At 34.9% G+C, this 18018-nt stretch overlaps 1 protein-coding gene across 3 annotated transcripts in view; it reads left to right on the top strand.

Moving 5' to 3' along the window:
- The window catches only part of Smr (nuclear receptor corepressor smrter), a 125552-nt gene that overhangs the window by 74355 nt on the left and 33179 nt on the right, over positions 1 to 18018 (top strand). For all 3 annotated transcript variants that reach the window (XM_085202971.1, XM_085202980.1, XM_085202963.1), the window contains one exon: positions 17498 to 17650. In XM_085202971.1, the coding sequence (XP_085059097.1) occupies positions 17498 to 17650 (153 nt within the window). The remainder of the gene's footprint in view (positions 1 to 17497; positions 17651 to 18018) is intronic.

Raw genomic sequence — 18018 nt, 5'->3', positions numbered from 1 at the left:
GCTAAAATATAACCCTTCTTTTTGGGCTTCGTTAAAATCGGAATAAAATTTGTGCATAAATGTATAGGCGCAGTGAAATGAATTTATTTATATTCAAAACATAGAGTCCAATCGTGGCCCAGGGGCACAAGTTTGTGATTGCAAACAATACAGGTTGTGAGTTCGATTCCCATTTAAGGAAATGAAATATTGAATATTTTTTCTTCGTTCTGATGTCGAGGCAAAGCGCGACGATGAGTTCGGCCACTTAACACGCAATGCCTTCATAATTCCTAACCTAAATGTCCTAGCACTAGACTTCCTCTGCCTTGCCACACGCGGGAAACAGCGTGAAGCTGATAAAAAATTCAAAATACATATTTTTCCAGTTAATTAAAACCTTTTATATCTACTACTAGAATGTTTTCATACGATTAGATAAATATCTAAATTAAAATATAATATATATATATGCGACAGTACGAGGTGAGTCACGCGCGGGCCGTACGTAAGTAGGCATGTTTACTGAACAATCAGGTATGTTGTGTTTGTAATTACATCACCTTACTGTGTTTCCCATTGTTTCGCGTTTTTGTTTTCTTTAATACTAGTGACCGCCTCTAACTTCTTTTATTTTAACAAAGAACAGAAAGAGAGAATTAAAATATCTCTCCTAGTGCTCCCCTATACTTTCCTAGCAACGTACATGCTAAATTATAGCGTTCTATTGTATTTTCGGTTATAATCTATATTTAAGGTATATATGTATGGTACTTTATTACAGCGTCTAAATAAGCGCGATCGTAGCGGGTTAGATTCCAGAAACAATTTTTTAGTTTGGCTTGCATAATAGAATATACTTGTCGTTGATATTTATAATCTACGGCCATACAATTTATATTGTCTGGCGTATCGCCAATTTTTTTCCTTATCATTTATCCGTACAGTCACGAATTCAAATCCAACAAGGGGAAACGTGTATGTTTAATAAATGACATTTCCTCTATCTTGTGAGACAAGGCTGTAAGTGTCAGAAATTGAGAAACGCGTCATTTGTCACTTAGATATAAAGAAAAGATATAAAAAAAATACTCGTTTTATCTTTACTTTTTAATATTATTAAGCTGAAGAGTTTGTTTGGTTGAACGCACTGATCTCAGGAACTAGCGATTCGAATTGAAAAAATATTTGTATCAATTTATCGAGATAGGTTGTTTTAAAGTACACAAATTTTAGTTATTTTCATTTCACCACTGGAGCGAAGTCACAGGTAATAACTAATACTTTATAATAAAAAAATGAATTTTACTTTCTATTTGTATGTCACCAATATTCAAATATAATAACACGCACTACGCTTACAATGAAAAGTTTATAGTAGAGTTTACTTATTTTTCATTCTTTTAATATTTTTTTGACACAAAACGGCTTTGAACCTATAGTCCTTGTATTTACAATTGTAAATTCCTATATATTAACATGTATGTGGCTATGTAAACAGTATTGATTGACTAAGTTCAGGAATCCCCAACAGAGGACTGTTTGTATCCAACGTCTTAATTAGTTTGTATTCCTGAGAGACCGAAGCCAAGGAAATTGGAAATGTCTTCCAGTAGTGCTGGTGGAGTTTACATACCTTAGATAGGTAGTATGTATGTGCTAGTTTGATCTTGCGGTTTTGTCCGCGTGGTTAAGGGACAAAGCTAAAAATAATATATGACACGTGTGGCATGACACATTTAAGTAATAAGGCTAATGTGATAAAGGCATTCGTCAGTGAATGGATTGTCCAACACAAAAATAATTATTCAATTCCAGCTAGTGGTTCCTGAGATAAGCGCGTTCAATCTAACAAACAAATTCTTTAGCATTATAATAGACGTATAGATTAGTGGATTTATTTGAACTCTTATCAGATTAGAACCCACTACCCACGTGATAAAATGCGTAAAAATTCTTGTTCAATTTATCATCATTGATAAATTGAACAAGAATTTTTACGCAGTTCCATTCGAAATGCAACTACGTCTTCTTGAATTACAAAGCGAGCTGGCACGGTCCTACGACCTCGAATAACGTATTTTGTAATAAATCTTTAGTATTATAGAGTTTAAAATTATATTTAACTGTGTAGAATGGAATGTTCTGATTGACCTTCGGGTTTTTTGTCATTCTTATTTTGCTATTTTGATACAGCGTTGAGTTACGTCCGATCATCACGGTTATTGAATGTCTCAACACTTCCTTTGCTTTATGTGAAGACAATATTAAGTATGTATTTCATGTCCCCAATTGGGAATCGAACCCAAAACCTCTACCATTATTTTTAGAATTCTTATTCACACTGTATGTCGGAAACAGCATTGATTATATTATAGGTTCATGATGTAATTGTTTGGCTTCGCTGTTGAATTGGATTATTTGTATAATACCATATATTTGTAATCGGGTTTTCACAAAATGGCGGCCGCAGATCTAGTATTACATTGTATTGTTTTCTATTGTAGTGTCTAGTTGTAAACGTGATTTGTACGTCTGTCCTTATCGTGTTAGATATGCTTCATTTGGTGGCTTTGTCTGGTTTGTCTGGGTAAATTGAATTATGGTAGTGGTTGTGGCACAGGTGCACAAGGGTGTGACTGCAGCGATGGTAGTGGGTTCGATTTGATTTTAGAGAATGAGTTATTATTGAGTGATGTATAAGGCAACAACCCGGCGTTGAATTCTTTCTGCTTCTCAACAGGTAATGCCTCTAGAATTCGGCCGAAAGTGGGGAACGGAGTGCCCTAACACTAAGTTTCCTCTCCTTACCGTGCTGTGTGCGGGATACAGCGTGAAGTTGATTTAAATTTTAAATTTCAGTTTACAAATATCATGAACAGACGAACACACATCTCTCTCACAGATTGTAACAGCCTTGTACGTCGCCATCTCTAAATAGAAAGCGTGCAATCGATAAACGCCGAGTAAAAACATGTTATGCTTTTTACTTGAACATTTACTATGAAATATCGTGTTTTTGTTGGAGTTTGGGTTTTTTCGTTTTTTTATATAATTGATTTGGTATTTTAGGTTTTCTTTTTAAACTGTAGGTGGATGGGTAACTGTTGCTTTAAAGTTTACACTGTTTTTTATATTTTTTTTAGAAAAGATAAATACTTTTAAGGAAACGTAAACAAATTTTTAATTTGAACGTAGCGGGATTTGAACCCGCTCCTCTTGTAAATCGTCCAAGGCACGTGTTCTATATCTATATCTATGTTCAGCTATGTTAAATTTTTTATATGTTGTCTATAAAGTATATTCTGTTTTGCTTCTAAATCTTTACATAAAGATAGGTATTATGCGATCAAAAATATCGTGTTTTTTTATAAAAATTAAAAAAATATTTATGATAGGTACTCGTAAATCTTATCGTCTGGTTTTTAAATGACAGTGCGAAACGAAGTAAATTATCACATTTTTTTCTTTTATTGCCCCATAAACTCAAAAAAACAAGGAGAATAACGATTTTTTATAAAAGATAATTTTAATATTTTACCTTAACAAAAATGCCGCCTTATAAGCATCAAACAGCTCATTTAGCTTATTTATTTTTATAAGTAAATGGTACTATATCCCTTTCATCGTACAACAATAAGTACTTAAACACAAAACCTCTCTCCCCGCAAATCTAGTAAAAACGCTCTCCACAACAAAATATAACGTTATAAAAACGTATACCACCATACATTCATAGCTATAACATTAACAGTACGTACAAACGTGGAGTGAGTGACCTTCGAGAGACGACCGACACCCATACAACGTACGTCTATATGTATATACATATTTTATATATATATATTTATATATAGATGGTATATGGTATCAACAATATATAGTTTAGCACGATGACCTGTTCCGCCATACTGTGCTTCACCTCATAAGAGAAACGACGTAAATAGCGGATTTGAAATAAGGAATTTGAACTCTGTTCCCTAGATTTTAGGTTTTAGTTTTAGATGATGTAGGGTAGAAATGAGAAAGTATTTTTAAACAGCCCAGCTAGTGCAATCCCGAGGAGTATAGACAGACGTGTTTCGCGTTTGTTTGTTCATAGATAGGGTTTGGAGTTCTTTTCTGTTTTTTTTTTTGTTTAGTTAACAAATGTAAATGTAATTGTGTAGTTCTCGTGGCTCAGGGGTAAAACCGGGCGACTGTAAACGCGTTAGGTAGTGAGTTCGATTCCTACTTGACGGATTGAAGTATTTCATATTTTAATTTTTTCTCTCTTAACGAGTCAAACGCAATGGAAACAAAATGTCTTAATGAGAACAGAGTGTCTTAACACTTGGTTCCCAGGTTCCCTCTTGCTATGTGCAACTTGTTGTTTACACCAAAATTGTAACTTATTAATTTTAACTAATATGCCGTCGTGCCGCAGTAATCTGCTTGTAAACGCGATAGTCGTGGGTTTGATCCATATTCCAGAGATCAAGAATGGTATGCAAAGTGGGATGTTGAGTTCCGCCACTCAACACACAATATCGGAATGACTCAACACTGGCTTATCTTCCTAGCCTGTTTTGTTAATATAATATAGAAGCAAACCTAGTAGCTACTTTACCTTCTTGGAAAGTGATCGTCGATTAGTGAAAGTTCTCTCGAAACACTAATGCTTTTCGAGATATTTACCGGGGAAATATTGACCTATGAAATATCTTAAATTTAAATATTGTAATAAAGTTTGCTAACGTGGTAGGTACCTACACTTAAAACTTTTTAATAGATAAACTAAAAGTTTGTATATCTTTTAAAGTATTTTCACTTTAGAATTTTTAAATAGCATTAGTCTGATTGATGGGAGTTCGTTTATTTATGGTTTAGAAATATATAATCTGGTAACGATTCATAGCGCGGGAACAAGCAAGGGAATGAAAATGTTAAATATTTTATTTCCCCGAGTGGGAATCGAAACTACAACCAGTCCACCCCTGCGCATATAGTTACATATTATATTGAATTCCCTTTTTCGTCTGAATAATAGAAAGCTAACAATATAACGGAAAAAACAAAGCGATTATTCTAAGAAACGTCGAATAAACCCTGTTTCCTTCTATTTCGGTGTTCCTCCTTTGATGTCAGTGGGATACACTAAATCGGTTAGGGAAGTCGTAACTGTATATCAGGCATGGTTAAAATTAACAGTTAAGACGAAGTATGGACTACGGAGACTCTTATTTGGCAACTTAAAATAAGTGTAAACCTCGTATTTATATGTCGCTCTCAAGATCGATCTCAGACTTGAGAGCGGTTTATAAATACGGTCTCTTTTTTTTATTTTTGTACATATGTTAAAAATAGTCATTTCAGTCGTTCTGAAGGCTTGCTCTTTGAAGTTTTTTTATAACCTGTATCTGTATTTTATCTGCTTTTGGTGCTGAATTTAAATTAAAATAAAATAAAATTAAGTAAGATAAAGAATAATAAACCTATTTTTTTGTTGAAAAGTGAGTTCTTTACTTTTCTTCCCACACGAAGAGATTTTTTTTGTCAGTTTCACGCTCTATCCCGCACTTTCTTGCTTCTGCTCCACGATCGGCCTACACTGAATGTTGATAACATTTCCTATTATATTTAATGACATATTAACTTAAATATTTCTTTAAAAATGTGATGATAATAATATAGTGATAATGCCGCGAAGTGACGAATAGGTTATCAGTTTCACATTAATGTCTTTTGACACAATCAGTATATTGTTTACAATTTCTCTATACCTTTATCTTAGTTGTTTAAAATGTGGGCTGTACGGACTCAAAATTTTTGGGCAATTATATAGGATCGCTGTATGTCCGTTTGTCACAGCCAATTTGATAAGAAATTGCTGAAATTAGTTGAAATTTCTTACTATTTGAGTCTTTCCCTGATAAAGTCGAAGATAACGCAAAACATATGTTGAGTTCCACCTCTTAACTCTCCTGCAGATTCGACGGAAAGTGAGGATCGGAGTATCTCAACACTAGGCTCACTTTGCCTACCCTCCTTAAAAAATACACAATTTTCCCACTATTACATGTTGCCTGCCAACAGCGCAGTAATGGCATTAACATTTTGATACAAATGTAAAAAACATATGTTTCACATATTAAAATTCAGTATCAAAATTCAATTCGACGTAGCGGTATTTGAACCCGAGCTATCTTGAACACTGCTAAGTCCCGCTATGTGTGAAATTTTCTGTAGAATTTAAATGCGATCAAAATACTGATGTCTGATATACATATGTAGATATATCTATAATACTTTAAAATGTACATTTCTGTAAATAAGTTAGCCAGAAAGACCAGAAATTTTAGACCTAGGTTGATACCCACATTCAAAAGGTTGGATTATAGGAAGGAATAGCCCAAAGCCAAAGCAGGCTGATGTGGCACTAGGCTGGTCACATTTGTTGCAGAACCGTTAACTGTTGGGGTAAACGCGTTCTAGAGTGGAGACCACGCCTTGGCAAGCGTAATGGAGAACGTCCTCCAGCTTGGTTGGGTGATGATATTCGCAAAGTGGCTGGCAACGGCTGGTATGTGAAGAGCTGAAGATCAAGCTCAGTGCGATTGGACAGGCCTATGTCCAAGCATTGGACGAAGACAGCTTGATGATGATGATTGTGATGATGGATATCGAATCTACAGCCTACGTCTTTATCTTCGATATTTTTCACTAGTCGAAATTAAATATTTAAAATTCAATTGCTTTGTATTTCGCGAACTTTTTTTGGGTCGCTAACGGTACTATGCATGTCAAATATATTTTATTTGCGCCGCTTTACTGACGTTGACGTGTGGATGAATATCTAAAGCTTTTATGTCAGTTACGTCTCAAAGGCTTTATGTTTCAATTTCTATCCATTTTTCCAATTTTTGTGTATAATTTCACGCAGTATCCCGCGTATAGCAGGGTTGGTAGAAGCAACCTAGTTTTGTGATACTCTGGTTCAACACATCGTCCAAAATTTCGAAATATTTTGTATTTAGTGGCGGAGTTAAATGACGCACTTACTTTTGAAACCAGGGCAAGGAAATGAAAATAGTTCATTCCTCCAAACCCAAATCGAACTCACAATTTCAAATTTACGCGGTAGCCAAGGCGTAGCGTTGAGTTCCGCCACTCAACACGCAATGAGTCTCAACACTATGTCTCAAGGTAGTCTTTTGTTTTCCCAACACTATTATCTGAATTGAACTGGTGGTGTAGTTATGTCAATATAATATTGTACCTACTTAAAATGCACAATGGCGGGTCGTCGACCATCTCTATATATGCAAATGGCATTCTGCTGACATTCTGTGAAGGCATTTTGTGACGATTTGAAAATTAAATACTATTAGGTAGGTATAGCTGTATATTGACGTTGGTTTCGGTTCATTTCAATATTTTTGGTTGAACTTTTGGATTTTTCCGTGTTTAGTTTGATATGTGATTTTTTTTACATAATGTAGAGGCCGTCGTTTCACAGGGGCACAAGCGTGTTCTAACCGCGATGTTTGTGGGTTCGGTGCCCTCTCGGGGAAATAAAATATTTATCATTAATTATTTGATTTTAAATTTTGCATTTCCTCACTCTAGTAAAGAGGTAAAGTAGTAATGAGTTCCGCGACTCCACACGCCTGTCTTAATGAGAACGGACTGTCTTAACACTAGGTTCCCGGGATCCCTTTATTTACACTATTATGTGTTGGAGTCAGCGTAAAGCGTGAGGTGAAAAAAAAACCAGTTTGTTATACCTACAGTGATTAAATTCAATAAGAATAACATATAACAATGTACATGTCTATTTTTAAAACTGGGAAATTCAATGATGAATAATTGTTAATATCAAACACCTGACGACTATGAAAAATAATATAAATTTTTTCGAACGACTTATAAAAGCTAAAATAACACACAAAAATTACCATTTTCATATATAATAATTTTAATATATGTAATCACTTATCCGCTTGCGTCCGCAGTGACCGCTGCGTTGCCCGACCGAGAACCGAGGAGCCGGACCGCTCGGGTACCCTCTGTTACCAAACGGAAGGTCTTATGAGTCACGCAATTACGATAAATGATACTTACTATATTGTAATACAGTACCTAAGACTTCAATGTCAAATGTACTCGTATGGTATATTTTGACAGGCTTGTTTATTGGCTGTGAACTCTCCTTATAAAGAGGATAGTTGGGGCTTCGATTCTCAGTAATTGCATTTAAAATTATATATATATATGAGGCCGTCGTGATGATTTTTTTTTAAAAATTAAATAATAATGTACTATGACAAAACATATCTGTTTACATATTCCTCTTTTTTGCAACGTGAACCACTAGAAAACCGAATCACTATTTTTATCTTCTAAACTTACTAACTATAAATAAATAAACTCATATTTTTTTTCACAAACCAAAAACTAATACAGAATGAAAAGTTCTAATTAGTTTTGTTTAACAATTTTATGCACGTAAAAACTTCGTGGGAAAGTTCCATTAAAATCGGATAGTGAATAGAAACACAGCTTTTAGTGAAATCCGAATATATTTAGCTCGAGTGTTCCTTCTATAGACAACTGAGATCCCATTTTATACTCGTATACCTCTAACTAGAGAATATATTTGACGAAAGAGCATGTTGTATAATTGCATGTATTTACTTGGTTTTCATTTAAAAATGATTAATGCTGGAAATTTATTCAAATACAGTGGTTTTTCAACTTCACGCTGTATCCCGCACACAGCAGAGTAGGCAGAGGGAACCTAGTATTAAGATGATAGTCCGGTCACTAATTCACTGAAACTGGCCTTAAATTTAGTGGTTTTTATTTTGACATTAATTTGGCTTGAGGCCAGCAGGAACCTGAAAACCTAGTGGTAAGAATCCATGTTCGCATTAAGATACTTCTGTTTCCTATTACCCGCCGAATTCTTGAGACACTGCCTATTTAGTGGCGGAAATCAACGCCGGGCTTAGCATCCTTACCAGAGCGAGGAAATAAAAATATTAAAATATTCATTCTCCCGAATGGGAATTGAACCTACAACCTTCACGTTTTCTACGCCACCACCACCTCAATTAGATTTCTTAGCAACTGATATACATTCATATACTTATTTCATAAAACTTTCTCCAGTACTAAATACCTACATAAACACTAGCGTCTACTCTAGACAGGTTATCGTAAGTGACTTTGGACGACCGCGATCGCGTTAAGCGGAACAAACGTACATACATACATATATAGTCTTATATACAGAACTGCTTTATTATTGTTTCGTTAAGTATTTTTAACTCTTATACGTAGACCTCTATGTGACCTACATTGTTTGTGGCATATGCTGTTTAATAATATATAATGGATTTATTTATTACTGAGATCGTCGTCAACGTGAGGGTTGTGGATTCGATGCTCGCTGTGGGGATTTTCATTTTCTCGCTCTGATAACGAGGAATTCAGACAAAAGATCAGAAGACGAAAGACAGAGAACAGAATTCTGCGGAAAGTGGGTAATGGAAGTGAACACTAGGCTCCTAGGTTCCCTTCGCCTACACATTAGCGTTTCTAGAGATATTTTATAGGGGGGGCCTGAGCTTGGAACGTGAATGGAAATGTTGTTTTTTTAATTTATCGGGACAAGTTTTGTTGTAAGTAAAATTTCTAGGGAAGGCACCAGACTGTTCTGGGATGGACATTGTCCACCCGGCTCCCCTACACTGGACATTGCCTACACTAACAAAAAAAAACTCATATGTATAATATTACGTAACAATAACCCTCTCATACTGGTATTTCCACTGAGCTAGCAAATGATAGCATTACATATTGTTTTGCATTATTGTACACGAGATACGAGTGTTAGCTATCTTTATCTACTTATGTTTTTTTTAGGATATTTAGGTCTACATATATTGGGTAGTAGTGTGTTCAAATTCTGATTTAGGGGTGTTTTGATATATAATTTCTTCTAGTTTTATGTTGTTTATTGAGTTTTGCAATATCTAGAAATCTGGGCGTATGGTCCATTTCCCCCACCAGTGTCTCATTACCCCCCAAATTCTTCTTTACTATAAATAAATATTAAAAATGTTAAAATATGCTTAACATTCAATAAAAAACTATATTTAATATATTATAAGATATAATCAACCATTAAGTACCTATTTACTATCATTAAATAACCACGTGTGATTAGTCAATTATAAGATGGCTCAATCCATATTAGCGGATGCAACGGGTTCGTTACCCGCACGAACGGAAGTCGATTTTGTATTAACGTTAATTCCGCTCTGATAGAGCTGTCGAGCTCTCTAGAGATAAAGTGTCTCAACACTCGGCTTCCTCTGCTTATCCTGCTACATGCGGGATAAAGCGTGAAGCTGAAAGTTAAAAAAAAAGTGTACTTTACATACTTCAATATCAGAAAAAAAAATGTGACCGTGAAAACTAAAACAGACCGCGTTATATATAGATCGTTGTCGGTTATTCACTCCGTATTTACAATTAATTTGTTCGACGTTCTACATTCGTTTAGCCGTTTTAATTCTGTATGTTTGTCTTTGTTTATTATTCGATATTGATGGTAGGAACTTGTATAACGAAGCTTTTAGTTCGGGATTTTATTTCATCTAGATTGCTTTGTAGCTAAATGTTAGTGAGTTTTCTGTTGTATTTTTTGTTCACGCTGTATCTCGCATGTAGCGGGATAGGCAGAGGCCACCTGGTGTTGTAAAACCCCGATCCCCGTTTTTCTATGCCCAATATTCTCAATGCCGCGCATTGCTTACCAGAGTAACTCTAATAGGAATTGAACTCACAATCGTCGCGTCTAAAAACAGACGCTGTGGCGCTGTCCAAAACATGGCTACATGAAAAGAAATAAATAAAATATTTTTATATAAAATATTGTTTCGCTTGAGTAAATACGTTCTAACCATTTTGCCCAATACATGTTGAAGGAATCTAACATTGAGGAACGGAGTGTCTTAACTCTAGTTTTCTGCCTAGTTAGTAGAAATACATATTACGGTTATTATAGAAGGCTGCACAATTTGATTTTTTCTTACTTTCGATCTTCTTCTTGCTATATGTTAGCACATAAATATTTATTTTCATCGAGACATCAACACATAAATAGGTATTTATATCTCGAGATATATCTTGTGTTTAGATATAGCATGACGCATTGGCTGAAAGAATTTTATGCCAACATAAATAGACGTCCATCACCCTACATTTCAAATAGTAAAGCGATCTGTTTGTTTGTCCGTTAATTACGCAATAACCACTATGGAGTGTCTTGTAAATATTAATACACTATATCAACACTTTCTTTATGGGGGAAGCTATTTTAGTTCTTATTTTTTTCTTGGGGTGAAATATGTTTTAAAAAATATATTGAACCTTTTTTTTTTAATTTAGTGTTAGTGTACGCTGTTGGTGAATAGTTAAATATACATTAACCATAGCAATTTTCTTGTGGCTCTACGCTGTATCTCGCACATAGCAGGGTAAGCGGAGGAGACCTGGGAACCTAGTGCTAAAATACTCCATTCCCATTAAATCCACTTTCCGGGAATTCAAGCATTGCGTGTTGAGTGCCATTGCCTCGGCAAGCGTAATGTAGGACGTCCTCCAGCTAGATGGGGTGACGATATTCGCAAAGTAGCGGGCAGCGGCTGGATGCGAAGAGCTGTAGATCGAGCTCAGTGGTGTGCCATTAGAGAGGTCTATGTCCAGCAGTGGACGAGGATAGGCTGATGATGATGATGATGATGATGTGTTGAGTGACGAAACTCAACGACTAGAGAACAACTAGAGCAACAAAATAAAAGTACGGAATAAGAAAAATATTTTGAATCATTTAAAAATAAATTATAACAAAGCCAACTCGCACTTGACCGGGTTTTTCATATTATAACATTTATTTCAAAGTCACGTTATCGCAAAGCTCAATGGTAAATGGTAATATTCATTATACCTTTAACATTATAATGCTGTGTCAGCCATAATCTGATAAAAGGCTTCCATTTTAATTACTTTCGCTTTTGTTGGTAAATTCCGATTTATATTTTGTATACCTCTATTATTGGGGCGCTCGTGTCGCTTTGTTAGTGTCTAAATATAACGCGACAGTAGTGAGTTCGATTCCCACTCGAGGATACGAAAAATTTTCGTTTTCTCATTTTAGGAACAAAATAAAGTACGGCAATTGAGCAGAAAGTGGAGAACACAGTGTCTTAACAATAGTTTCCCTTTCTCTATCTTGCTATATGCGGATAGAGAAAGATATGAGATAGATAGAGCTAGAAACTCGATATGTTCGTGTAAACGTTGTTTTTTTACTTTTCGGATCAAATTTTTTGTTAGTAGTTTCTAGGGTCCCATACCCATGGGTCTAAGAAATATACTATATGTATATTAGTATAATTTATGTAAGTTATTAAGATTCTATATATGTAGCGAACGATACAGCGCGATTAAATCATTTCGAAATTTGACAATTGTATATAAACTCAAGGTCAATGCTTAAAAAAATATCAAGATTGTCTGGTTGTAATTTACACACAGTATTTTACGAAGACAAGTTGTTGCTAAGAGGAAAAAGAGATAGTTCTGTTGATTTTTTTGAACTGTTTCGATAAGTGTGTGTATTACGACGGAGGATATAGGTATCGATATTTTTCAAAACTAAAACATAAAAACAAATTACTTATATTAAAACTGAATTATGTACCTATCAACACGTGGTGTTGAGTTCTGCTACTCAAACACACAAATGGTCTCGACAAACAGACTGATAACAAAGATATCTTATAAGCGTTCCGTTTTTGTTTTACGGAACCCTAAAAATACATAAAAAAACAACTAATTTATTCACACAAAAATGCCTGTACATAAAATAATATATAGCTATACTAAAACCCTGTCATTTGCGAACGCGATAATTGCTAAAGGTTCGTTACGTTTGACTCACCGCCAGCTGATTCAGCGGTGAGCGGTGAGTGAACCCTCTAGGGTAGGTGGCGTGTCGATTTTATGTGATATTTATGTATGTGAAATGTTATATTTTTATTTTATTTGGGTGTGGAAAGGCTGTGGGTTTATACAAATATGAGGTAATTCTTAGCGTTAGTTTAATTTGTATATAGAAATGATTAACGATAATTTTCGCGATAAGTCGACTTATTAAACACAAAAAAATGTTTTCAATCGGACAAGTAGTTTCTGAGATTAGCGATATCAACCAACCCAACTCTTCGACGTTATTATATATTCCATCCATCAGCCTTTTAAGGTCCACTGCTGGACATAGGCCTCCCCTAATGCTCGCCACTCCGTCCGGTCCTGCGCCCTTTGAATCCAGCGGGTTCCCGCTGTCTTCTTAAGGTCGTCGGTCCACCTGGTTGGAGGGCGGCCTGTACTCCTTTTGCCTGTAATTATACGAGTATATTAAGTATGAATAGATTATAAGTAGTAAACAAAGTCATTTTCCTAAGTTAATATCTCTTTTTATGTTAAAATATCAGAAGATAATATACTTTTTTAGAAATCTAATAAATATAATATTAAAAAATAATTCTATAAATTTGTGAATTCCCAGCCCTAAGCTGTGAATAAAGCAAAACAAGGAAATTCAGCAATATTATTCTAAGTATTATTATTAGTAATTACTAATAACACTGAAATATCGTAAACAAATAACAAGTACCTACAAAGGTTCAATGCTCTTATTTATCCACGAGTACAAACGTTTATTTGTGTTTAAGTAACGCTATTCAGGGAACCTTTAACTGAACTATTTAGCTTTACGCGATCTTTATAGGTTTAAATCTAGTAATGACAAATGTCGATTACAATACATAGATGTATGAATAAAAATGGCATCTCAAGATCGCTCTCAAGATTGATCTCAGAGTTGAGACCGAATTATAATTATGGATCTGAGTATGTATTAAAACATAGTTTTAAGTTTTTCTATGAGTAAGGTCTTGGTTTCATCATTTTTTGTTTTACTCATTATTTGTCATTATAGCAGAGAAATAAAATAATTTTTACTTTGCTATTTATTCCACAATAAGTGATATTTAAGTTTTAAATACTTACTTACTTTATAAGCACGTTAAGTAACTTTATAAGTGCTCTATTTAACTTAAATGGAAGTTTCATTGGAAAATATGAATGAAGCGTCGAGAATGTTCGATCGTTTTAACGCTGTTAAAGGTCAAGGTCTTTAGCAAATGTACTTTACGAATAAACAAACTTTCTTTATAATTAAAGCCACTAGTATTCCGTTCGCGGCTTCGACGGCTTGGGCTATACTATTATAATCTATATATATATAAAAGGACTTGTCCTCACTGACTGAGGTAAGACGCACGCACAGCCGTAACTGCTGATGGTAGAAACGTGAAATTTGGATAGATGTTTACTTTTGTAATCTGGACATCCACTAAGAAGGGATTTTGAAAAATTTTAACCCTAAAGGGGCGAGATAGGGGTTGAAAGTTTGTATGGAAAAAAATTTAAATCGGCACCGATTTTTATAAAATTTGAAATTTAGATTTTTAAAAGTATTTAATTGAACACGTGTTTCATCGTTTTCTAGAATTCTCCCCCTAAGGGTGCAAATAAGGGGTTGAAAGTTTGTATGGAAAAATCTTTAAATCGCCACCGATTTTTATAAAATTTGAAATTTAGACTTAAAAATATTTCATTGAACACATGTTTCGTGGTTTTTTAGGATTCACCCCTAAATACGAAAGCGAAGCTGCGCGCGTCCGCTAGTAATTATATATTATACTGCTATCACCATAGATAAATAAAACAAGTTAACGATATAACGGGATGAAATCCAACACGTATAACATATGCATATTGCTTTTACATCCCGGATGACACCAGCGATTGACTTTCGTGGGATAATTAAAGAGATTTTATAAACCAGTTTTTTTCAAAACTGTCAAATATAATTAAAGATCATTAAATTTCAGGTTCAATTTTAAAATTGTTTTGTACAAGGAATGTATATTTCGTGCCTTCTAGTTAGTTATTTCATAAAAGCACCTGTCAAAATGTTATATTTTTATCTTGTCAAAGTGACTTTTAACCGATTTTCTATTAAAAAGAAAGTTTTTATAATTTTTTTTTTTTGATTTGTTTGTTGAATGGCGGAAATTAACGCCCCCCGTACAATGAAATATTATCAATACTAATAATTGAAGTTCTTATCACTGTCCTAAAAGAAGACGTCTTAAAGAAACAAACATAATTGCAAACAAACATACGCAGTAAGTAATTATGTACATATTTATAAATAATAAGGATATACCGACATATTAAATTATACGTATTGTTTATTTTCATTATTTCCTGCCGGGGAATTACCGTAAATCGCAATTTAAATTAAGTTTGTGTTATCTATGCAAATACCAGACAGACATACATACATATATATCAATAGAAGCGAGGTCAATGTCAAATTCAATGTAAAATATCTAATGAATGTGTTTATTTCTTTTGTTATGTCTTTATATATAATAATTATATAAGACGTTTCTTAATATAAAAAAATATGTAACTAGCTAGGTTAAATTTCTTGAACCTAATTGAATGTCGAGTGGTGAAACTTAACGCTGCGCTTTGTTTTTTTTTTGTGTAGTGCTTTTTAGCTTCACGCTGTATCCCGCACATAGTAGGGTAGGCAGAGGTCACCTGAGAGGTTGTGCAGTGTTAAGACATTTCGGTTCCCTACTTGCGGCCTAACTCTGGAGGCTTTGCACGTTGAGTGATGGAACTCAACGTCGCGCTTCGCCCCGGTACAAAAGCAAAAATTTCCTCGAATGGGAATCGAACCCAGAACCTTTCGCGTCGCGTGTTTATACCCCGGCGCCACGGCTTATTTCTTTAAAAATATATAATTATTGCGATTCAATCTTCAAGTGACCTAAGGTTAGTCGTGACAAGGAAAATAACGGCCTTTAAGTAGTGATTCACCACCAGTCAGGTGCGCCGTGCGACACTAATAGTATTGTTACTCATCTTAAACTAATCTATACATATAATATAATTGTAGCTGATTGCTGTCTGTACATAGAAATATTGGAAAAAATAGTTTTACGGATGTTAGTAAAATTTTTATCTCTTTGTCTGTATGATTGTTCACGCACTAAAAATCACCACCGTTGCTCAAAAGGAAAAAATAATTATTGACATTTCTGCTGTCTGGTAAGATATTGCAAGGCGTTGAGTTCTGCCCTTCAAAGTGCAATATCTTGAAAATTAGATGAAAATAGGGAAGGAAGTGTCTTAACACTATATTTTCTATCTATACTAGCTATAGAAGTACGTGTATACAGTAGCAGTTAAGTAATCTCGTATGCTGTCGGTCTGTCGGTGACGTTCAATCGCCTAACATCCGCCTAGAGTAGGTGCCAGTGATTGCGTTTGTTACTTTTATTACATTTGATAATGCAGGTTGTAGCACTGATTTGAGATAAGCTGTAATAAAACTGATAGGTAGAGTTGTTTAAATATGTTATAGTAGTTCCTTATTATTTAGGTTCCATTGGTTTCTTGGTGGAGTAGTCGAGGCGATGAGTGTGAGTTGAAATCTCATTTCTAAATTGAGTAATTATGTTATAAATGATTCCGGTTAGCTATGCTTTTTGTTTGCTTGCGTATTTTGGTGCAAAACTACGTAAAATTTTAAACGTGCTAGAACCCAGTGACCTGTCCGTCTCTGGGCTCTTTCTGCCTTTCTCACAAAATTGTAGTTATATGTTAATACTAAAACTTTTTTACATACAAACTACATGGTCACAAGTAAACTACATTCGTTTGTTCTTCGTTAGTTTTAGGATAAACGAGACACGTGTTGAGTTACGGAACTAAACGCCGTTCTTCAAAAAATACTCTCACTCAGCAGCTGATTGCGCCACAACAGTCACAATTTATATCAGTAGGTACCTTGGGTAACCCTGGCTTATCGTATAACTATTTTTAGTCTAAATTACTCGTCCATTAGCTTCATAATCGCCGATCGGTTTACGATCTTGACCTCGAATAGTTTGACACGTAATTGCTTGTAAGTAATTATGGTTCTATTTGGAACCTGCAAAAAGAACTCCCTCCATGTTTTTACACTACAGACTTTTGGTCCGTACATTTTGTCATTAAATACATTTGTTTTTATTATTATTTTTCTTTAAATATTATTTAGAACTAGACTTACGTTATTTTAAACGTAGATTTCTATTTTTATATAATATTCTTCTTTTGAAGAAAGTTCAGTCATTCTTTTCAGCTTCGTCATGTTAAATTGTATTTGTTGGTACAGAAACAGGTATACGTTGTTACTAAATCTGGGGCTGTTTTCAGTATTTCCCTATATTTCGGAAATAGCAGTAATACATAACATAATTAATGATTATTCTAGTATTTAATATCTATTATTTCATGTTTTTTTAGTATTTTCTAACCAGGATTTGTCTCTCTCCAGGCCCGGGCAAACGGAACACGGGCACGGGGCGCTGGCGTACGGCGGCAAGCAGGCGGGCGTGGCGCCGGCGCGACCCGCCGCGCCCTACGCCGCGCCCTTCTCGCCCGCGCTGCGGCTGCAGCCCGGGTATGGCTCCGCCGCCTTGTCTTATAGGTTTGTTTGTTTGTGTATGTTTTTTATATGTCTTTATTATTATGTTTTTAAAGTTTGGGTTGAGAGTTTAGAGAAGAGACTCTTTGTTTTCTGATTGCTGCTTCACGGTGTATCCCGCAAATAAGAGGATAGGCCTGTAGGGAAGTGTGGTCTAGTGTTAAAGCACTCCATACCATCGGACTTCACTGGACCAGTTATGTTATGCTTGTTGAGTACTGGAACTTCATGTTGCGGTTTGTCTAAGTACCAGGAAATAATTTATTCCTCCGAGTGGGAATCGAACTCACAACCATGAGGCATTGCGCCTGGATGTCTATTGTTTTTTATGCATTTATGTAGTACAACATGAAACGTCGTCATTTGTCACT

Source organism: Heliconius melpomene, chromosome 2 (assembly GCF_056956725.1).
Source record: "Heliconius melpomene rosina isolate 202511_hmr_F chromosome 2, ASM5695672v1, whole genome shotgun sequence".
Classification (NCBI taxonomy): Eukaryota; Metazoa; Arthropoda; class Insecta; order Lepidoptera; family Nymphalidae; genus Heliconius; species Heliconius melpomene.
This window is presented reverse-complemented; position numbering and strand designations above follow the sequence as displayed.